Source organism: Chlamydomonas reinhardtii, chromosome 17, assembly GCF_000002595.2.
Source record: "Chlamydomonas reinhardtii strain CC-503 cw92 mt+ chromosome 17, whole genome shotgun sequence".
NCBI lineage: Eukaryota > Viridiplantae > Chlorophyta > Chlorophyceae > Chlamydomonadales > Chlamydomonadaceae > Chlamydomonas > Chlamydomonas reinhardtii.
This window is the reverse complement of record NC_057020.1, coordinates 602,962-623,972: the sequence shown is the minus strand read 5'-3', so window position 1 is coordinate 623,972 and position 21,011 is coordinate 602,962. Positions and strand designations below refer to the sequence as shown.

The 21,011-nt window shown below is 64.8% G+C and overlaps 4 protein-coding genes across 4 annotated transcripts in view; 2 read left to right on the top strand and 2 right to left on the bottom strand.

Annotated features, from left to right (window-relative positions):
- CHLRE_17g700200v5 (uncharacterized protein) overlaps window positions 1-2,206 on the bottom strand; it is a 6,108-nt gene extending 3,902 nt beyond the window's left edge. The window contains exons 1-3 of the mRNA XM_043071902.1: window positions 1,791-2,206; window positions 597-743; window positions 149-242 (exon numbers count right to left, since the gene is read on the bottom strand). Coding sequence (XP_042914361.1) covers window positions 149-242; window positions 597-743; window positions 1,791-1,924 — 375 coding nt within the window. The 5' untranslated portion in view covers window positions 1,925-2,206. The remainder of the gene's footprint in view (window positions 1-148; window positions 243-596; window positions 744-1,790) is intronic.
- Window positions 2,207-2,316: 110 nt separating this feature from the next.
- CHLRE_17g700166v5 (uncharacterized protein) lies at window positions 2,317-11,789 on the top strand. The gene is made up of 12 exons (XM_043071901.1): window positions 2,317-2,624; window positions 3,300-3,386; window positions 3,638-3,735; window positions 3,903-3,941; window positions 4,076-4,117; window positions 4,243-4,310; window positions 4,598-4,745; window positions 5,057-5,122; window positions 5,759-5,849; window positions 6,153-6,456; window positions 6,725-7,986; window positions 8,196-11,789. Exons 1-12 carry the CDS (start codon window positions 2,535-2,537, stop codon window positions 10,692-10,694), a joined length of 4,794 nt encoding a protein of 1,597 aa, XP_042914360.1. The 5' UTR covers window positions 2,317-2,534; the 3' UTR covers window positions 10,695-11,789.
- Window positions 11,790-12,186: 397 nt separating this feature from the next.
- On the top strand, window positions 12,187-18,703 carry CHLRE_17g700133v5 (uncharacterized protein). The gene is made up of 9 exons (XM_043071900.1): window positions 12,187-13,014; window positions 13,268-13,381; window positions 13,772-13,884; window positions 14,245-14,376; window positions 15,016-15,100; window positions 15,623-15,745; window positions 16,002-16,026; window positions 16,284-16,459; window positions 16,648-18,703. The coding sequence occupies exons 1-9, from the start codon at window positions 12,364-12,366 to the stop codon at window positions 17,428-17,430; spliced, it is 2,202 nt and encodes a 733-aa protein (XP_042914359.1). The 5' UTR covers window positions 12,187-12,363; the 3' UTR covers window positions 17,431-18,703.
- A 1-nt stretch (window position 18,704) lies between these two features.
- CHLRE_17g700100v5 (uncharacterized protein) lies at window positions 18,705-20,776 on the bottom strand. The gene is made up of 6 exons (XM_001691723.2): window positions 20,589-20,776; window positions 20,410-20,492; window positions 20,102-20,174; window positions 19,923-19,966; window positions 19,553-19,621; window positions 18,705-19,256 (listed from the first exon to the last, which is right to left on the bottom strand). The coding sequence occupies exons 1-6, from the start codon at window positions 20,614-20,616 to the stop codon at window positions 19,203-19,205; spliced, it is 351 nt and encodes a 116-aa protein (XP_001691775.1). The 5' UTR covers window positions 20,617-20,776; the 3' UTR covers window positions 18,705-19,202.
- Window positions 20,777-21,011: the final 235 nt, after the last annotated feature.

Below are 21,011 nucleotides of genomic sequence, written 5' to 3'. Positions count from 1 at the left end.
CCCCTCTCCTCCCCTCCCCTCCCCTGCCCCTCCCCTCTCCTCCCCTGCCCTCCCCTCCCCTCTCCTCCCCTGCCCTCCCCCCCCTCTCCTCCCCTCCCCTCCCCTGCCCCTCCCCTCTCCTCCCCTGCCCTCCCCCCCAGTCACGCACCTCCTCCAGCTCGTGCAGCCTCTGCGCCACCGCGTAGGGGTTGTAGCCGTCCATGTGCATCTTGCGAGCCTTGTCCATGGCCTTGACGATCCAGCTGCGGGGCACAGGAAACATCGGGAAGCAGGTGAGGCGATGCGAGGCCACACATACCAGCAGTGCCTCTTGCATGTGCCCCGTACACACACACGCGGTGCCCCTTTCCCTGCACACACACACACGCGCCAGCATCGCCAGCCTCAGCCTCGCGTCCGGGTGCACCTTCTTGCCCGCTCGCCGCCTGCCCGCACGCAGCAGCCCATCCACCCCACACAAACCCCACCCAACCACCCAACCCAATCCCTCCCCACCCACTCCACTCCTCTAACCTACTCCCCCCTCCGCCCCTCATGCCAATCCCAAAATGGTTGATCAAGGGATTGGGATAAACCCCCTTCCTCCCCCCACGCACTCGTGCATGAAGCGGCTTGTGAAGTACAGCAGGCAGGCGTTCAGCAGGCTGTCGTACAGGGGGCCGCTGAAGAACTTCTTGAAGGGCGCGGGGGTGCGGTCGTCCAGCAGCTTCATGACACGCGCCTTGCTAGTGCCCAGGTTGAACCTGTGCAGGGGAAGGGTGGGGGTGTGGTGGTGGTGTGGGAGTCAGTTCCAAATCGAGACGTGCGTATGTGTGCGTGTGTGTGCGCGCGGGTGTGAAAAGGAAGCGAACGCCCGCCCGCCCGCGTGTGTGCGTGGGGGCAGTTTTTTGCAGTCCAAGTCAGGGGGGGGGGTCCAACAGTCTCAGTTAGAAATAAGCGGATTAGCGGTTTAGTGGGTTGGAGCAGCACAAGGGGAGAGGGTCAAAACCGTGCACGGTCTGATGCTGAGCCGTGAATGGGGCACGGACACTGTAGCGCCGAAGTGCTGGCTGAGCCGTCAAGGGGTGACGAGCAGGAACGCAGATTGGGCCTTGAGTGCGTGGGGCTGCTACCTACGACTATGCCGCCGCCCGATGTTTAACCTCGTAGCCTTTGACCACCACCATGCATGTTCACCACGCGCAACGGTGCGCGAGGGAGCGGGGCGCGGCATGCAGTTTGAATGTGGCGGAGGTCAGTTGCCGTACATAGTTTCCTGACATGAGTCGCTGTCAAGGCATGGGCTGGCTTTGGCGGACAGTAAAAAAGCCTGCAGGTAAGCACCAGCAGCAAGTGACAGAGGCTGCGGGGCGATTCCATGGGGCTCACGGAGCCTGCTTGGAGAGCATATACACACGTACACACATACACACACGTGGCGCGGCTACCGTTGGCTCGTTGCACGCTAGTATCCTATTTCAGCGTGAAGCATTGCAGGCGTCAGAGCGCCGGAAAGTTGCCGGTAGCACGACACACACGAGGATGGCAGTAGGAGCTCAGCGCCAGGCGTGTTTGTGTGCTGTGCGGGTACCGGTGAGAGAGCAACGCCATCTCCAGGACCACATCCCAAATCGCGCATGCAAGGGGACGTGTATCTGTATGCTGTTGCTGGCCACGCTTTGTTGTTCATTACCAGCACCTGCAACTAAGCATCAGACCAACGGGACACTGCGGGAACCCCCGTGCTACTACACACTGCCCCAGCACGCCCCCACCCATGGCCCCCCACCCCACCCGCCGGCAGCACTCACTCCAGGTCCGTGTTCGCTTTTCGCGCGCCGCCCGGCACCGATATGCTGATGCTCCCATGCGGCCTGTCCTTGCCCACGCTCCCTCCGCCGCGTGCCGATGAGCTGGGCGTGCCGCCCGGCAGCAGAGCAGACATTGCTGGCGAGGCTTTCTGGGGGCTGAGCCCCCTTTAGTATTGATAGGACACTTGTACTACAGCTATTGACGAAGTTAAGCTGCTAATACTGCGGACAGCGAGCCGTCCGGGGCAAGCAGCGCGGCTTTCCAAGGTGTGGTGTATTGGTGAAGTTTAGTATCGCGTTATAAGAGCACCTCTAAGCCCAAGAGATTTTACGAGGGCTGAGGAGCGCGTGTTGGACGGAGACTTCGCCTTATATAAGTTGAAGCGACAAAGCCAGCTGGTGGTCCTCTAATTTAATTCAGTGACGTTTTAATCTCACACAGATTTAAGCAGGTGTATTAAACGGCATACCTGCGGCAGTGCCTGAATTATTCATTGCTACCCATCGCGCCCATCGCAACCAAAATCCGTGAATCCGCGACACCGCACAGGTTTCAGGAATTGACATGGGCGCCTTCAGCCCGATGAGTACACTAGCGCCCACTGCTGCGCCCTTTCCACCCTCAACAAGTTTACCAGAGCGTTCCGACGAAAAGCATACCCGACCCGACACATCGCGAAGCATATAGGATCAATATCTATGCTATAGCGATTACTTACAGGCCCGGCGAGGGTCAAGGTCACAATGCCACTTGCGGGAGCCTCGCTATGGCCGGCTGGCCCCACCACAGAAGCAGAGGAGGTGGAGACGTCGCCAAGCGGCCGATATATCAGGGTGAGGAGTGCGGCGAGTCGGTCGACCCTTGACCGATGAGGTGGCCAACTTGCCCTGTTGTGGTAACGTCCAGAACCTAGCGCGTGAAGCGTTTTTTCGATAACCTATCGGCGCCTGTACGCAAACTGGCGAAATGCTTGATAGCGCGCACGGATGCCTCGCCACTAGTCGCGGGGTTTCGTTGTCGTGCTCCGCAGCTTGGCCAGTCACTACGCCTTGACAATCTGACAGCCGAATCTACATATTGTGGTGCAGAGGGGTGGTGGTGGGAAAAACCGTGCCCTCAGGCAGTCCTCTGTTGACAGCGCAGCGCCTGCGGTGTGTGCGTCACAGGGACAGCTGCATTTGCAGGAGCCCAGGCGAAGCTGCTAGTAGATTTTGCAAAGCCAGGTTGGCACCTGGCGCTGACTTCTTGGGTGCTCTGCACGGGCACCCCTGGAAGGAAACCAGACGCGTCAGCGCGGAGGCATCCGATGCGCACGCTTTGACCGCTGGCGTTACAACACGCCCCGACTACACGACCAGCGCCCACCAGCTGCTTTGTCCCCAAGTGTCCCACGTGTGTCTGCCCGGGTTCATCGTTATGGGTTCCGTGCAACGCCGGGCCGTTTCAGCATCGCCTTGATCCAAGTAGTCATGCCTGGAACTCCTCCCCGCGCCTCCCTCGCCCTGCAGTACAACATCCTGCTCGGCAAGGGCGCCTGCAAACGGGTCTACAAGGCCTTTGACACGGAGGCGGGCACGGAGGTGGCCTGGAACCAGGTGCGTGGCCGCGGAGGCACACGACAGGGAAGGCACAGGGAATGGATGCCTCGGGGTCGGCACGGCGCTGCATGCGGGGCCCAGTCCGGCGGCAAGGCGTCTGGGGCTACACGGGTGGTTTTTCAAGACCTTCTTTTCGACTCGAGTGGGTTTGCGCCCTACTCATGCCGCCACCGTCTTACCGGTCCTGCCTGGCCCCCTGTCCTTCTCCTCTCCTCTCCTCCTCTCCCGCCTGTTGCTTGCGCCGCCAGGTGGACCTGCTGGGCATGGACCACGACGAGGAGGCGCGGCAGCACCTATACGAGGAGATCCGGGTGCTGCAGAAGCTCAAGCACAAGAACATCATGACGTGAGGGGGCGGGTTGGTGGGGATGCAGGTGCTAAGGGAGGGCGGCTGTTAGCGGGTGGGGAATGCGGGACAACGGGAATGGGGCCTTATTGAGGCCGGCGCCGTGTGTAATGCGGCAACTTCGACATGCAAACCCACACTGTCATGGCACCCGTGCTCCGACACAGGTTCCATGCGTGGTGGAGTGACGACGTACACAAACACATGTGAGGCTTGGGCGCCGCCAGGGTCGGGGTGCGTGCGACTGCGGCCCCAGCAGCCCGGGGGCTTACGGCTACTGAGGTGTATGCCTAACCCATATCACTAATCAGCTGGCTACTCTGCCACTCCTTGAACGCAGCAACTTCATTACGGAGCTCTTCACGGCTGGCAATCTGCGCCAGTGAGTCATCATGTCGCCCCAGGGCGAACAGGGGTGCCATGAGGGTTGGCGGGATCGGGAACAGCTGGGCCCTTTTACGGCACCATCTAGCGCCGCGTCACGTTTCACACCTGGCCGCTGCACAGGTACCGCAAGAAGCTCAAGTACATGAGTGAGAACGTGCTCAAGCGCTGGTCGCACCAGATCCTGGAGGGTGAGAGCGTACGGCGGCGGCTGTAGCAGGCGGCGGCGGCTGTAGAAGTACAGTCGTGGTCTGTGCGATGTGGGAGGGGATGAGCACAGCGGAGGATACGGTACTGGGTGTGCGAGGCGTCAGGAAGCGCTGGGTGTGTGCGCGGCTAGGCGACTTGAGGGGTTGGCTCCGGCGCAGTCGACCTGGCACCTCGGTCCGCCGCTGGACTCCGATCGGCACTGCCGCCTCAATCGCCTATGGTGTGTGCCCCGTACGCCTCAACCACCGCTGACGTGTGCCCCGTACAGGCCTGCTGTACCTTCACGGCCACGTGCCGCCCATCGTGCACCGCGACCTCAAATGCGACAACATCTTTGTCAACAGCGCCACTGGCGAGGTCAAAATCGGCGATCTGGGTCTGGCCACGGTGCAGCAGCAGGGCATGAGCGTGGTGGGGTGAGTGTGGCGGAAGGGGGCGGGGCGGGAGGCGGGGAGGAAGAGCTGGGGCGGGGGCAGCAGCAGGGGCAGGGCGGGCGCGAGGAGGGGCGCGAGGCTCGGCAGAGGCGAGGCGGGGCGGAAGGCGGAGTGTGGAGCAGTCTTACGGGCTTGGGTGGAGCTGTGAGGTGAAAACTAGGGCGGTCTGCTACACGGGCGCCGGGTGCTGGGGAGCCGCCATCCCTAACCGGTTCCGTCATGATCGCATCCATACCCTCACTCTCACCCACACTCGCTTCCCGCTGTCGTGTGTGTTGGTGTGTGTCCTGCAGCACGCCCGAGTTCATGGCGCCCGAGGTGTACGACGAGTCCTATGACGAGCGCTGCGACATCTACAGGTGGGTGGGTGGGTGGTGCAGCGCGGGGCCTGACACGTGGCGTTGACACGGGGGCGACAGGGGGCTGAGGGAGTATGGGGGCTGTTGATCAGGACGAACGACCCATCATCAAGTAAACCCGCATCGATACACACATGCCATACCTCTGTGGTCCCTAACAAACAAACACACACACACACACACACACACACACACACACACACACACACACACACACACACACACACACACACACACACACACACACACACACACACACACATTCGCTCGTAGGTGAGAATTTCATCGAGGATTGGGCGGGAGCTTGGACTTAGCCGTCAGGAGTAGCGGCGCGGAGCTAGGAATCGTAGGAGTGCCTGGGCCTCACGGTACCGTGAGCACATGCATGGGTTTGCACCCTTGCGTGTGGACACTAATCCCCCCTCGAGGTTAGAGTAGCGGGGGTTGCGCGATTTCCGGTTGGTAAGACCGGCGGCTCAACGCAGCAGGTTTGCGAGGTAACTTCAGGTAACATCCGTAAACCGTCGCTTTGCTGCATCGCATACACTGTCTTTGCGCAACGTTTTCCTTGTGCTCTTTGCCACACACACACAATCCATGCACACACGCAACGCCTCCCCCCCCACACACACACAGCTTCGGCATGTGCCTTCTGGAGCTGGCCACGCTGGAGTACCCGTACGCGGAGTGCCACAGCGTGCCGCAGATATTCAAGAAGGTCACGCTGGTGAGTGAAGACCGCCGGAGCGGGGATCAGGGGCTGGGGGTGGGCGGGTTAGGAGGCGGGCGTGGTGTGGCTGGACGTTGGGACGCGGGCTGCCGGCATGCCGTGGGGTGCTGGCATGCCGTTACCTAACGCTGCCGGAACAAGAGATTACAGCAGTGCTTGGGCCGCATCGGGATCCTGCTTATAGACAAAGCAGCCCGCTCGCCTGAGCGGGCTGAGCGGGCTGGCGTCAGTCCAACGCGCCCCACCACCCCCAACAACCCGCTCTCCGCCCCGCGCCCTCCCTCGTACACACGCACACAGGGCATCCCGCCAGCCTCGCTGCAGCGCGTGTCCTCTCCCGAGCTGCGTGAGTTCATCGCGCTGTGCATCGCGCACAACCCTGCCGACCGGCTCTCCGCGCGCGAGCTGCTCAAGCACCACTACCTGGAGTCGGTGCACGCCGACACCTCGGCGCACGGCGGCCTGCCCGGCAGCATGAGCGTCAGTGGCGGTCTGGCGGCGTTGGGCAGCACGGGCGGCGTGGCGGGCGCGGGCGGCAGCGTGGCGGCGGGGCTGGGTGCGCTGGCCAGCAGCGCGAACGGCAGCGGCTGGAACACGCCCTCGGGTGAGTGGGGCCGGGAGGGTGCTGGGGGCCGTGAGGATGCTGGGGGCTGGATTCCATGGTTACGGGGGTGGTGGCTTGTTAGTTGCAGGCAGGGGTGAGGTGCGCGACAGCGTGCTGCGGAGGTGGTCGTGTCGGGTGGGTTACTTGTTAGCAGGCGGGATGTACAGTAGGCAAGGCACGCCGAGTGCTGCATGCTTTGACTGCGCTGCGCTCCCCCTCCCCTACGTGCTGTCCTCAACTGCCGCACGGTACGCACATGCACGCACAGGCACGCTCCACGCGGGCAACTCGTTCCGGGACCTGCGCGAGGCGTTGCACCAGCAGGAGACCCTGGCGCGCGCACAGCAGCTGCACGCCCACGGCCACGCCCACCCGCACGGCCACCCGCACCACCACCCGCCGCAGCACACCAACTCCACCGGCCAGCTGCTGCCGCTGCCGCACGCGCTCTCCCAGCCCAACAACATACCCGGCGGCGGCGGCTATCTGCCCTACCCGCACCCGCCGCAGCCCTCCCACCTGGCGCCGCCGGGCCTCTTCGCGCCCGGCGTCCGCGGCCCCTCCGGCTCGCAGGTCACGGCAGGCTCCTCCGTCTCCGCCAACGGCATGGCACCCATGGACACCGGCCCCAGCACCGGGCTCACGCCGCCCGCCTCTTTCACACGCAACTCGCCCCTGCGCGGCGGCTCCATCTGTCTGGCGGCCCTACACGTGCCGTCCTCGCCACCCGGAAGCAGCGGCGCCGCCGGCGTCAGCGCCGGCGTCATGTCGCCGCTAGCCCGCAGCAACTCGGTCGCGCCGTCGCCGCTGGGCCGCGGCGCCGGCGGCTCGCCGCGCAGCGGCGTCCCCACGTCGTCGGGCGTCACGTCGGACGCCTCCTCGCCCACCGCTGTCAACGCCGCCGCCAACGCGGCTGCGGCGCAGCTGCAGCAGCAGCGCCTGGGCGCGCCGCCTTCGCCCATGGCCTCGGATCAGGGGCAGGGGCAGCGGCAGGATTACAGGACGTCAGCTGGCGCCGGCGGGGTTGCCGCGGGCCTTGCCGTCGGCACCAGCCCCGGCCGTGCCCCTGCGTCGGCGCCGATGATGCGGATGCAGTCCGGCGACGCGGCGTCGGGCATGCCGGCCGGGGCCAGAGAGAGCGCGTTCATGGCGGCGCAGCGGCGGGAGCAGGTGGAGGAGGAGGCGGTGTTCAGGGTGCAGGCGGATGCGGCGGCGAAGCGGCACCCGGAGGCGGCGGCGGCGGCGCACAGGGCGACGGCGCAGCACATGCTGCAGGAGCGCTCGGCGGCGGTCACGCCCTCCGATGCGCTCATCCCGCGGCGGCCGTCCTGGCGCGAGGCGGGCGGCACGGCCGGGGTCGCCAGCGGCGGCGGCGGCGGCGGCGGCGCCCGGCCGCGCCGGACCAGCAGCCGCAGCAGCCTGGGCGGCGGGCGGCGCAGCGGGCGCAGCAGCGGCTGCAGCGGCTGCAACGAGACCGACTCGGAGGACGACTCGGATGAGGAGGTGCTGGTGCCCATTGAGCTGCTCAAGGTGGGGCTGCCGTGGCTGTGGCTGTGGCTGTGGGAGGAGCCTGTGGCAGGAGCCTGTGGCCTGTAGGTGTAGCTGTGGTGTTGGCCATCGCGGGCAGTGGGTTGTGTGTGTACCGGTATGTGCAGCGTGTCTGGGAGTCGCGTGCGCAGACGAATTGACCCACGTGTTTATCGCTGCTGCTGCTCCTGTTTGTTACTTCTCCCCCGCAGGCTGGCATGCTTGAGGAAGGCTTCATCGATGAGGATGAGGACATGGAGGACGCGGGCGACGACGGCGACGATGTGGACAGGGCGCCAGGCGTCGCCTGCGCCCCTCCGGGCGAGGCCTCCTGCCGCTCCATGCTTTCCTACAGCTCCGTAGGCAGCGACCCCTCCGCTCTGTCCCTGGTAAATCCCATGCTTCTCAGCCCCGGTGGCAGCAGCTTAGGTCTGGGCCGCGCCGCCGCGCCCGGCTCCATGATGTTTGACCCCATCGCGGAGCAGGTGGAAGACGAGGCGGCTGCGGCAATGTCGACGCTGGCGGGCAGCACCAGCGACCACTCGTCGTTCTCGGCGGCGGCATCCGCGTTCGCACGGCTCAGCAGCAGCGTGGGTGCAGAGTCGGTGCCGGCGTCGGTGCGGGGCACGAGCACGGGCGTGTCAGTGGGAGCGGCGAGCGCCGGCGGCGGCTTCACGCGGGCCGTGCCAAGGGCGGCTGGCGCCGCTGCCGCCGGCAGCGATGACGCCGCGCAGTACCCCTTTGACCTGGACCCGGCAGCACAGCATCAAAAGGCCCTGGAGCGCCGGTCCCAGGAGCAGGCTCAGCAGGCTCAGCACGCGCAGCACGTGAAGGGTGGCGCGGAGCGGCCGCTGGATACAAAATCCTTGGAGCGGGTGAGTTCGCACTCGCACGGCGGCAGCTTCGGTAGCGTGAGCAACATCAGCATCGGCATCGCGGCAATGGCGTCGTCGCCGCCGGCGCCGTCTGGGGCACACGACTTGTTGCGCCCCGGCCCGAGGACGGGGGCGGCAGCTCACGCCGGCGCCGCCACTGCCGCGGTGGGCGCCTTCGGCTCAGCCGATGTGTCCACCAGCACAAAGGCCACCCTGACGTCGCCACCGGGGACAGCCGAGCACAGCAGGGTCTGCTCCTTGGACGTGACCTTTGGCGCGTCGCATCAGGTGCAGCCAACAGCGGCAGCCGCTTCAGGCAACTCTGCAGAGGCTACAGCCGCTGCGGCCGCAACGGCGGCCGCTGCCGCCGCAGCAGCGACGGCAGAGGCGGCTTGCGCGGCGGAGCCTGCACCGCTGCCGCCGCCCCGCACGTCATTGGGCGGCTTGCCACTGCCGCCACTGCCCGCCGGCCTGGTCTACACCACCCCAACGCCGGCGTTTAGGGGGCAAGGCCCGTTCGGCCGTGCATCCTACTCCGGTGCGGGCGGGGGCGCGGGCGCGGGCACCGGCAGCATCTCCCGGCCACCGCTGGGCCCTAACCTTAGCGGCAGCATTCCTTCGTCTTCCAGTGCAGCAATGGGTGCCATTGCCGCCGTAGCGGGCGGAGGCTGCGGCGAAGGCGGTCGCTCGACGCCGACGGCGGCTGCGTTCGTGAAGCTGCCGAGCTTTCGAAACAAGGTAATGCTGACGTCCGTGGCGGCGCCGCTCGCGTTCGGCCACCTAGGCGGCGGCGATGGCGTCGGCGGTGTGCTTCTGCCATCGAAGGCCCTGTCTACTTCGGGTGTGCTGGCTGGATCAGACTCCGAGACCGGCCGTGTGGACAGCCCGCGGCCGGTGGCCTCGGTTGCGCCGCCGTCGCGCTTCCTGCGCACGACCTCTGCCCGGCTGCGGACCGGCGGCTCCGTGCAGCAAGACATCAAGGCTGCCAACAGCAACTGCCTACCCGGTGCGAAAAGTGGCAACGGTGGCTGCGCCGCCGCCGCGGAGGTGCCGTTCGGCCGCGTGTCCATGCCCAGCGGCGGCGCCGGCAGCCACGACCGGCATCTGCTGCCGCCGCTGCCGCACCACGCCGAGGGCCCGGGCGCCGCCAGCGGCTCCGGCGACAGCCGCCAAAGCAGCGTCGTGATGCCCCCGACCAGTGACGCGCTACTGCGTGCCGGCAGCGCCGCCGGCCCGGGCGACTTGATCGGACTGATGGGCGACCCGAGTGTCCTCACGGCCGCAATCGCCGGCACGAGTCCAGGCAGTGCTAATGGTGGTGTTGCTGCCGCCGCCGCGCCTGCCGCGGCATTGCTGCAGCCGCATCCATCGCCGGCGGCGGAGGCGGACGAGGACGAGGACTCCGACCCAGACGACCCGCTGGCAGCCATGATGCGGAGGCGCGGACACCAAATGGTGCGGCCGGCGCTGCCGCCACTGGAGGAGGACGCAGCAGAGCGCGACCCCTCCTCCCCACTGGCGGCCACAGCTGCAGCGGCGTCGGCGGCAGCCTCCGAGGCCTTGGCATCGGCGTCGGCGCCGCCGCCAGCCGCCGCCACCGAGTTGGCGTCGGCGTCCAGGCGCGATGGGCCAGGCGTGTTGCCGAGCGGGGTCAGTGCATTTTCCACAGACGTGGCGCAGTTGGCGGCGGCGGTGCAGGAGGGCTCGGCGGAGACTGTGGAGATCATCTCGCAGGGTGTAAGGCCGATCGTGGGCGTCATCATGAGGCTAAAGCAGTGGAAACGCCTGGCTCGGGACCGTGCCAAGGCGGCGCGAGGCGCCGCCGTTGCGAGCTAATGTCTGGTGTCTGGTTAGCGGTCTTTGCTGGCAAGCATAGCACAGCACAGTATGTGGTAGGCCGCAGCAGTGAGGAGTGTTGTGGCTAGAGGATTTCCTGCTGTTTGGGTGATTGCTGGGGCTGTGCTTGTGCTTGACAGCAGGACGTGGCTGGACGCATGGCGGGCCGTGCCTTTACGAACCGACCCCGGCTATGTCCGGGAGATGAGGTAGACGCTTGCGGCCTCAGACTAGAGACGTGGCGTGGAAACCACATTTCTTGTCGTAGTGGTCAGGGCGCTGGGAAAGGGGGAGGGGTTGCTGTAGGGGAGGTTGGCAGGAGGCAGGTGCCACAGCGGTTCGACAGACGTGACTAGGAATAGAGGCATGGACTGGTGATCATGGCGGTCCTTGCTGGTCGGATCGTGTGTGACAGTGTGGGTTTGTAGGGCATTGCGTGCATGCACACCGTATGTGCGTGGGGCAACACGGTGCAGGGTCAATGTAGTACGAGTTGCGGTTGTGTGCGGTAGTGCTCGCCGCTCGCTTTGCAATGCAGCGCATACATTTCGTTATGCCGTATGAGAGAATGCCGTATTGCGACTGAGTATTGTGTCCTGGCGTCTGTTCAGCACTCGCGATGACTCGGGCTACAAATATGCATGGACGAGCGCTGCTCCCCGTGCTCCCCCAGCTTTTGCGCGTGCAGCGAAAGGCTCCCCTTGAGCGCCGCCTTCCTTACGTCGAGGACCTAGTATATTACGTGCAATGCCTGTGACGTATGCCGTATGTATAATGCGCAAATACGCAGAGGTGGCAGAGACAAGAGTGTCAGGCACAAGCGCCCGGGTAGTGTCGTGTGGGCCTTGCTGTGGTGGCCGAAGACAGACAGGCTCCTGGAGCGGCGTAAATCTGGCAGCTAGAAGCAGATGCGTGTGACGCACAAGTCTGTAGGCGTAAGGGTGCTAGTGTCGGGGGGCCGCTAGTGTCGCGGCCGCTAGATGGTGTTGGGACCAGCGCGCACGCAGGCATTATTAGTCATGGCTGCTCCTCAGAGGTGGTGGCGGCCCGTACGTGCACGGGGTGGTGGCTCCAGGCTTGTAACGGGTTACCTTGTTGTTCAGTGCAACCCAGCTGCAGGTAGCGAGTGGGCTGCAACTCCGGAGTCGGCAAAATGCCAGAATGCCCATGACATCGATAGCCTGTGCCGGAACGGCCCGCGCCTGGTGATGGAAGCCACTCTTGCATGCAAGGCGTCGCCTTACAATGCTGGTTCACCCCTGCGTTTCCTGGATCTGAACCTACATGTGAACATGTGAGCCGAGTCGAGATAGCTCCCTGTGCCAGTTTCTATGCGCATGAGGTCATGAGCCTGTGCAATTGCATGCGTCAATAAATAGTGTGCCGCCCGCGCTTAAAGTGTGCCGCAACGCGATGTCGAGTTGGTGCATGGCAAACTGAGAAGCCCTCCTTAGTCTCCACCGGCTAGCGCATACATATAGACGTGTTGCAAACTATTACTCTATCACCACAACTCGCAAAGATAGCGTGCTGGCAGCGTCCAAACGCTATTGCCCCTCAAGCCCCAAGCACATATCTTCCCGACACAGATAGCGCTAATTCAACAAGCCCTAGGCGAGCCTCCAAGAGGCTCGCGACGAAGCGAGCCCATTTTAACGTGCATTTTAGTATGACGCAGCAGAGCGTGGAGAAGTCAGGAAAGTCTGCAACCAATGGCTTGCAGATTGTAGACGAGTTTCAGGATGATGACGAGTATGAGGAGGAGGAGGATGCCGGTGGAGATGAGCGCCCCGGCGAGGAGAATGGCCCTGACTCCGCCAAGGCCGGCAAACTAGCGGGCTGGTTCAAGTCACTTTTCAAGAAGGACAAGGCGGGCAAGCCATCAAGCAAGCGCAGTTCTGCATCCAGCTCGCGCAACGCGTCGACAACCCAACATGCCCCTCAAAAGGCGCCCTCGCCCGCCCCCTCGAAGCCCTTGTCGCCATCTGGCGACGCACTGAAGAGCCCGACACCCCCAGCACATCCTCCACCACCTGCGAGCTTCCGCAGCAAGAGTCAGCACTCACTGGCGCACGCCTCGCCGAACGGCACATCAGCGACCTCACCGCGTTTCGCGCCGGGCAAGGTTTCTCCCACGGGCGAGCCGCAGGAGCCTAGCACTCCGACTGCCAATGGAGCTCCAGCGGCCGGCGGAGACGCAGTGCTGGTGTCGCCGGCCTCACGCAGCAAGTCCATGTCGCTCAAGTCAGAGCTCAACCGGCTGCGCCAATCGCCACTGCAGCACTCCAAGTCGTTCACGGAGCTATCTCAAAAAGCCAGGGTGCGTTGTAACTCGGCGATTTGCCCCGCACGCACGTTTTAGGGGACCGCATGTGTGTCGTCCGGCCCGCCGTTTCACGTTACGCATGCGACGCTTCACATGTGCGTGCTGGGTGTACGCAAAGCCTCTGCATGCATATAGGATGGAACAGTGCGGCCCCCTCTTTCTCGCAGAACCGTATGACTCAACCCTCGCCGAGCCGTGCGACCTGCTGCCTCACCTCCCCCTCCTCGCCCCTTGCTCGCCTGCCCAGATCATCCCCAAGCGCGGCAATGAGGTGCTCATCGTGTCGCCCACGGTGCCGCCGCGGATGCAGCGCGCGGAGTGGTCGCTCCGTGACTATGCGGTGGTCGAGAAGATGTACAAGGTGGGTGCGGAGTGGAGGTTGGGGAGACGAAGGGGTGGAGGTGGAAAGGTGGGTGGTGGAGGGTGAAGCCCCCGGGAGGGCGGGACTGCGGCATGTGGGGCAGCCTACTGGGGGCGGGCTGGGGAAAGGGGGAGGCACGAAGCATGCTAGCCCTGCCCACCTAGCACGTGGGAGCCACAGCCGTGACGTGACGTGATGCGGCGCTGCGGCCGCGCAGCGGCACAGGCGTCTGCGTGTACCGACCGTACTGCTACGAGATCTGGTATCACGAATCATGCGTAGTACGGTAGCAGTACGGCACGCACGGTGTCGACCCCTTCCCTTTTGTAGTCCTAACACTCTCACACGCTCCCCGACCCTTCCCCCCCCCCCCCGCGGCCCTATCCGCAGGGCTACGCCTCCAGCGTGTACAAGGCGTTCTGCAAGCGCTCCGGCGAGCTGGTGTGCCTCAAGGCGTACGACATGGCGGCGCTGTGCGAGCTGAACAGGTTCCAGATCTACCGGTGAGCAGGAAGAGAAGGGAGGAGGAGGGAGTGGCAGGGGAAGGAGGATGCAGGGGGAGGAGGAGGAGGAGGAGGAGGAGGAGGAGGAGGAGGAGGTGGAAGAGGAGAGCAAGGCAAACCTGGCCTCGTTGAATGGCTGGATGGGTGTGCCGCCTTGAGGCAGGTGACCCCAGAGGGCACACGCCGCCTCACCGCCACCTTCCTCCTCGACCGACAGCCTTACCTTCGCGGCGCTCTGGTTGGGGGTCGTGGTGTAGCTGGGTTGAGAACGAGCATTGCCCGCCCCCGTCTCGCCCCCCCCCCACACACACACACCTCTGTGGCCCCGTGTCTGCCCCCGTGTTCCCCCCGCCCCCGCAGCGAGGTGCAGCTTCACGGCAAGCTGGCGCACGGCAATGTGATCGGGCTGTACGGCGCCTTCCAGGTGGACAGCCAGGTGGTGATGGTGCAGGAGTTCGCGGACGGCGGCGACCTGTTTACGCTGCTGCACAGGTGCGTGCTGGGGAGTGGGAGGTGTGGGGAGTGTGGGAGGAGGGAGGGAGGGGGGCGGGAGGGCGAGTGTTCAATGCCAGAAGACTGGGACCCAGAATCTGCATGTGTGGGGGGTTGGGGTGGGGAGGGCAAGGTGGAGGGGCGGGGGGAGGAAGCGGGCGGCGGCGTGGGCGGTGTGCGGCGGCGCGATGGCATAGGCTAGAGGGTTGCGTTGCTGTAGGGGATGGTGGGGAGGTGGGGTCGGGAAAAGCAGGGAGGAGGTGAAGGGCAAGGGGTGCAGGGAGGGGATTGGAAGTGCCTGAATAGTTTTCTCGGTCAATTGGCGGGGGAAGGGGGCGGTGCTGCAGATGTCAGGGGCTAAACAGGGTTTCTCAGTCAGGCGGCCAGGGGGGGGGTATAGCCATTCATGTCAACGGATTTGTGTTCAAGACGGAAGTTGGGGGCCGGTGCTCCGGATGGAACCTAGGGCACTAGTTGGCAAAGTGCACACACTGCGGATCGCACACGGGGGGGCACGATGTGCGGGTCAGTTGGCGGGGGTCGGTTCAGGTTGCATGGCTCGCTGGTCCGTCACGCGCCGCCTTCATGCCTGCCTCGCTGACCGCTGCCGCCCGCTGCTGCCTGCCTGCCTGCCCCCAGGTACGGCGGTCGCATGCCTGAGCGCCAGGCCGTGGAGATGGTGCTGCAGCCCTGCCTCAAAGTGCTGCTGTACCTGCACGAGCAGGTGAGGGGGCGCCGGAGGCGAGGGGGAGGGAGGAGGGAGGGAGGGAGGGAGGGAGGGAGGGAGGGAGGGAGGGAGGGAGGGAGGGAGAGGGGGAGGGGGAGGGTGTCACATCGGATGATATGTGTCAAGAGAGGGATAGCAGGTATGGCGACTGATGCAGGTGCAAGGGATGCCAAAGAAGAGCGCGAGGAGGGCGCATGGCGGGAAGGGTGAAAGCGGAGGTGGTAGAGCACAAGGCAAGGCGGTGGGTTGCGCGCAGACAAGAGAGGGGAAGCAGCCTGTCAGTGATTGGACCGGTAGGTTGGAAGGGCGCGGGGAGGGAGCAGCTGGGCGGCTGGGTGGACGGCGCAGCTGCACGCCGCATGTGCAGCTGTGGCCACTGGGGTGCGCTGGGTGCCGCAGCCAGTGCGGCAGGCGGGCGCCTCGCCCCGCATGTGAGCGCCACCACCTTAACGCTGCGTACCCTAAACACCCAACCTACCTGCATTCCGCCAACCCACATCCCCCTCCCCGTCCGCCCAGGGCATTCTGCACCGCGACCTGAAGCCGGAGAACATCCTGTTCACGCGCAACATGACCTTCAAGCTGTGCGACTTCGGCCTGGCCATCGACCTGCGGGACGAGCGGGCCGTCACGCGCGCCGGGGTGCGCCGGGGTTGGGTGGGGGTGAAGAGGGGGAGGCGTGAGGTCGGGTGGCGCAGGGCAGGCGGTGCGAGGATTTCGGGTAGGATAGGAGAGGGTTGTGTTGGGAGGTCGGGTTGTCGCAGCAGTAGCAGCAGCAATGTCAGGAGATGCCGATCGCCGGTTGGGGGGCATGGTGACGCGGCGGCACGGCGACTCACCCATTGACACTCTTGCCCTTTGCTGCTTCCCGTCCCCGCCCGCCCTGCCCGCCCCACAGACACTGGAGTACATGGCGCCCGAGGGTGAGCGCCGGGGGCTGAGAGCCTGAGAGGGAGGGGCTTTGCCGTATGACAGACGGATGTCCGGGGGCCCGGGCGTGGGGGGCGGGGCGGGGAGGAGCCACCGGACTGGGTGAAGCGGGACGAGCGGGTCTCCACGATGTCCGTCCGCGACCTGTGCCCTGCCTGTCAGGGCTGCACCGCTGCCTGCCTGCTTCCCGGCTCTGCCGCCCTCCACATTGCCGTACCTCCTCCCCGACTCCACCCCTCACCGCCTGCAGTGCTGGAGTGCCCCTTCAAGAGCCGGCCCATTGACAACAAGGACAACGAGCGACTGCACTACACCGCCGCCGTGGACTCCTGGGCGGTGGGCGTGCTGGCCTACGAGCTGCTGGTGGGGCGGCCGCCCTTCGAGGCGCCGGAGCGGGAGGGCGTGGAGGACTGCATCCGCAAGCAGGTGCGGGACGGTGCGGAACGTGGGTGCGTGGGTGGCTGCGTGGGCGCGTGGCTGGGTGGGTGGGTGGGTGGCTGGGTGGGTGCGCGCTTTCTAAAGGCTGTGCGGGCCGTGTTGAGCCGCACGCACACACGCATTCACGACAACCACGGGTTCTGGTGTCATGCTGTAACATGACTTGTCGCCCGCAGGTGCCGCGCTACCCGTTCGGCCTGTCGGAGCTGGCGCGCGGCTTCATCGCCACAGCGCTGCAGAAGGACCCGGAGCTGCGCCCCACCATGCAGGAGATGCTGGCGCACCCCTTCATCTCAGGCGGCAAGCCCGCGCCCGCGCCCGCGCCGCGGCCCGCCACCGTCGTCGCCTCCGCCGTTGCCGCCGCCCACCACCACCACCCGCACCCGCAGCAGCAGCTGCGCGCCGCCGGCTCGGCCATCAACGCCGCGGCGGCGGCGTCCGCCGTGGCGCAAGTCACCAGCCCCGGCGGCGGCCACGCGCTGCCCGCCGTGACGCCCAAGGGCGGCGCCGCCAAGGCGGCGAGCCGCGCCATTGCGGCGGCGGGCGGCATGGATGACGACGACCTAGGAGTGGGTGCCCTGGCCAACCGCATGAAGAGCTACACGGCCGGCAAGGCCATCGCCATCAGCCACCAGGCGCTCCAGGCCAACCGCCACGTGCACCTGCCGCACGTGGAGCACGACAACACAACCCGCGCCGCCGCCGCCAGCGCCGCCGCCGCCGCCGGCCCCAGCGGCGCGCACGGCAGTGCCGGCGGCGGCGGCGGCCCGCACGCGCCCGGCTCCATCCACCGCGACCGGCCGATTTCGCCGCTGGCGGCTGAGGCGATGCAGCAGCAGGGCGGCGGAGGTGGCGCGCCCAAACTGGCGGCGCTGAACCCCAAGCTGGCGGCGACGCTGGGCGTGGGCGCGGCGGCGGGCCTGGTGGGGCGCACGGCCAGTGTGTCTCGCATCATGTGAGGCGCGGGCGCATGAGGCATGAGTTCCAGTGCTGTGCGCGCGGAGCAGCGCGGAGCAGCGTATGCGGGATTGGTCGGCAGGCGTCCGGGTTGGTAAAGGCTGCATGCGGTCTGTGCGGTGTAGTTAATGGGATGGGTGAGTACGGATATATTTGCAAGGAAGAAGCGCGCTAGCGCGGCTGCAGGTGTGAACGAGTACAGGCTGGTGCAGGCACTGCGTCCGGGCGAAGGGGAAGACGGTAGTGGGGTGCCGCGCTGCATGCGGCGCCGAGGGATCTTGCGGCGTGGCGCTAGAAAGCGCCTTACTTGGCACTCGTGTCTTGTTACGTGTCGTTGCGATATCGTGATGCAGTGTGTTGAACAGCAGGAAGCAATGCCTGTGCTGTGAGGGGCAGGCACTGGTGTGAAGTCCGTGATCCGCCATAGATTTGGCACACAGGAAGAGGTGCGAAGTAGGCGAGCTGGCAGGGTGGCCAGAGCCGGGTCCTGGCAGGCACCATCGATGATAGAAGTATGATCATTTAGCGGCACACGGCAGTTGTGCGCTGTGCGGCGGGGGATCGGCAATCGCGCGCTTCAGTGGTGAGAGGGGGTGCGCTTGGAAGCGCGTGGGGGCACTTCCCCCGAGAACTGGGCGTGGGTATGTGCCAAGAACTCTATTCATTCCGTGACGCGTTTTCTCGGCAACAGTAGCTGCATGCAGTACCTGCTCGTTGGTTTCTAGCGACCATGCGTTTGACACTTGAGTCTTATGAGGCAGCACGCACTCTTGCTACACTAGCTGCTGCGGGGGGTTGTGAGCGCTGGCTGGCACTGGGGGACGGAGTAACGGATGGCGGGTCTGGTCAGTGGACGCGTGCGTGTGGTAAACGCGTTAGCCCAGTCCCGCCGCTTGCCGGGCGGGCTGGGCTGGCGCGGGTTCCAGACTGAGGCTGTTCACTTAATCCAGCGGTGATGTACGTGACCCCGTAAGTCTATAAGATTACGCCAACGCATGGAGATACAGTTGTGGGTCTGTAGCGTGTTTAGTGGGTATGCTCGACTTAGAACGTTTGATGTGTGCCCTCTCGCACGGATCAACGAGCAATTCAACAGACTGTTTGCATTTCGTCTTTCGACTGAGGTGGTGCAAGCTGCGTCCAGGCGCGTAGCTTTGGGGGCGCACAGCTAGGTTGCAAGTCAGGACAAGGATGTACTGCGTTGAAGAACGCTTGCCGTCGTGCGCGGCACTTGAAGACGTAGAACGCACGCAAACGCCCAACTCAAATGTAATGTTGATTGCATGCGCGTGTTGAGTGTTGACGCCGCTCACTGGACCCAGTGCACCCAGGTGCACCAGGCACCCTAGATGACTTCAAACTCCTCATGCATCTCCCCCTCCACGCCCTCCCTCCACGCACAGCAGTGCCACCTTCGCTCCGCGTATGACACCACCCGTAAGCAACGTATGTATCAACAGTCATAGACAGCATGTATGTCTGCTCACGATCGGCGTCATCGGTCTTGCTCAATCTTTGTTTGCCCTTCGCAACCCCAGCAGCCGTGCGGAACCTCCCCACGACACAATGTGTATGCATGTGTGCCACTGTTTGTGTGACAGCCCTGAGCTCACTTGGGGCCTGTCAAGCCCTTTGAAACGCGCCGCTTCAACCCCAACGCCGAGCCGCTCTGTCCGCTCTGCCCGCCAGCCCGCCAGTCCACGCGTGCAGTCCGCCCGGCGCCTGGCGCCGCGCTCAGCCCTGCACTCAAACGCGCTAGCACTGCTCCCGCACGTTAAGCAAAGGTGGAGCCGTCCCAGCCCACATCCGAGGCCTTCGCGTCCGAGAACTGCGGGGGGCAGCGCAGGCACAGGTTGTGCCGAAGAGGAGGGGAGGCATGGTAGGGCACCTCGTGAGCTGCCGTTATGACACGACAGCCGTGGGCGCGTAAGCGAGTGCAGGACAGATGTGGCGTGTGTGGCGAAGCCTCGGCAGCCGGCCAAGCGCTCACGCATGAGGTGGCAATGATGTCTGCAGAGCGCGCCAACACACAACACACACGACACTGACACCGACACAAACACCAAACACGCACACAAAATGCAAACACAAACACAAACACGGGGGCGCGGCGCGGGCGCTCACCTGGATGTAGACGCGGTTGGCGGGCACGCCCAGCTTGGCTGTGAGCACCTCGCAGATGGCCGCAGAGATCTGTGGGAGTGGGTGCGGGAGTGGGTGTGCGGCTGGGTGTGCGAGTAGGTGTGCGAATCGAGCGGGTGGAATGGGAGGGTGGCCGTTCATGGAGAACGGAGTGCGGGCGGAGTTGTGTGCTTGCGGCAGACGTTCGCTGCCAGTGCTGCCGGAGTTGTCAATGCTAGCAGGTCCGTGCTCGTTGCTAGTTTGTCGGGCGTGTGGTTGTGTGCGCGTGTGTGCGCTGGCGATCGTTTGAGACTGTGTGTGGTGGCAGGCCCTGCCACCGGTGCCCGTGCTTGTACCGCTGCGCAGGCCGCACCTTCTTGTTCTTGTCCCCTCCAATGGACCCTATGCTCATAAGGTCTGCAGGCAGAAGGGCAGGTGTGCACATGCGGAGGTCCCAAACAGGTGTGGCCGGAGGGGCGGTGGCGCGGTGGCTAGGGCCGACGAAGCACGCATCGCAGTACCCATTGCTCCCTCCCGGTGTCGTGGACTCACAGCCAAACGCGCAGGGCTCCTCTGTCCCGCCGTAGATCATGGGCTTGTCAGTCGTCACCGAAGCCATCACCCACTGCGGAGACGAGGGCAAACGGGAGGAGGAGCGACAGGGGTGCGGCCGTTCACAGTGCCCCCCCTGTTCCTGGCAACAATCCTGGCCCCGCCCCGTGGCGTCGCAGCGACGCGATGCCTTCTGCATGGAGCTAGAATTGTGATTACCGACCGCTGCTGACGCATCGCGCCCCCCGCGACAAGCAGGGGCTTGTCACGACCGGGGGGCCACCCAGGCAACGCCTGGACCGGCATACCTGCTCGGGCTTGCCCACGGAGCTGGCCACCGCCTTGCTGAGCGCCTTCAGCACATCTGAGGTGGTGACGCGATCACCCGCAACTGCGCGCATAGCGGCACAAATTCAGGGGCTTGAGAAGCGCGAAGTTGAAGGCATGGAAACACATGGAAGCATTTCAAGAGCGGGTTCGCCTTTACCATTCGTGATAATATTGAGGGTAGGCATTTTGCTGCGTAAAATCTACTGAGTTACGACGTATACATGCGTAGAAGGCCTCAGGAGCCTCGACTGTCATCGACACGCTCTGCATCCGCATGCACCCGTGCAGTCACCTGCATGGCTGTACCGGTCTTCTTATTGTTCTTGCTTGGATTTATGCTTCTCTTATGACATAATATGATGAACATGTGAAGCGAGCTACGTGACTACAACAGTGACAGGATAGCACTGCCCGCAAAGCAATCGGTGTGCACAGGTAATGCGAGCGGACAGCTGGGCATTGGAATGCCGTGGCTCCCTGGCATGATGAAGGGCCCCTTGTTCTGGCCTCCTGACTCCAGCAGCGCGTGGTGCACGGTCAGCAGACAGCCCTTTGTGGACGGCAAGCAGACAGTCCACGG

Excerpts from the sequence above, each read along its gene's own strand:
- CHLRE_17g700166v5 (XM_043071901.1), top strand. The coding sequence starts at position 2,535 with ATGCCACTTGCGGGAGCCTCGCTATGGCCGGCTGGCCCCACCACAGAA. Across the intron at positions 3,387-3,637 it reads CGGAGGTGGCCTGGAACCAG|GTGGACCTGCTGGGCATGGA; the intron begins GTGCGTGGCCGC and ends TTGCGCCGCCAG. Across the intron at positions 4,118-4,242 it reads ACGGCTGGCAATCTGCGCCA|GTACCGCAAGAAGCTCAAGT; the intron begins GTGAGTCATCAT and ends GCCGCTGCACAG.
- CHLRE_17g700133v5 (XM_043071900.1), top strand. The coding sequence starts at position 12,364 with ATGACGCAGCAGAGCGTGGAGAAGTCAGGAAAGTCTGCAACCAATGGC. Across the intron at positions 13,015-13,267 it reads AGCTATCTCAAAAAGCCAGG|ATCATCCCCAAGCGCGGCAA; the intron begins GTGCGTTGTAAC and ends TCGCCTGCCCAG. Across the intron at positions 15,746-16,001 it reads GGGCCGTCACGCGCGCCGGG|ACACTGGAGTACATGGCGCC; the intron begins GTGCGCCGGGGT and ends CCCGCCCCACAG.
- CHLRE_17g700100v5 (XM_001691723.2), bottom strand. The coding sequence starts at position 20,616 with ATGCCTACCCTCAATATTATCACGAATG. Across the intron at positions 20,175-20,409 it reads CCGTGGGCAAGCCCGAGCAG|TGGGTGATGGCTTCGGTGAC; the intron begins GTATGCCGGTCC and ends TCGTCTCCGCAG. Across the intron at positions 19,257-19,552 it reads CCAACCGCGTCTACATCCAG|TTCTCGGACGCGAAGGCCTC; the intron begins GTGAGCGCCCGC and ends TGCCCCCCGCAG.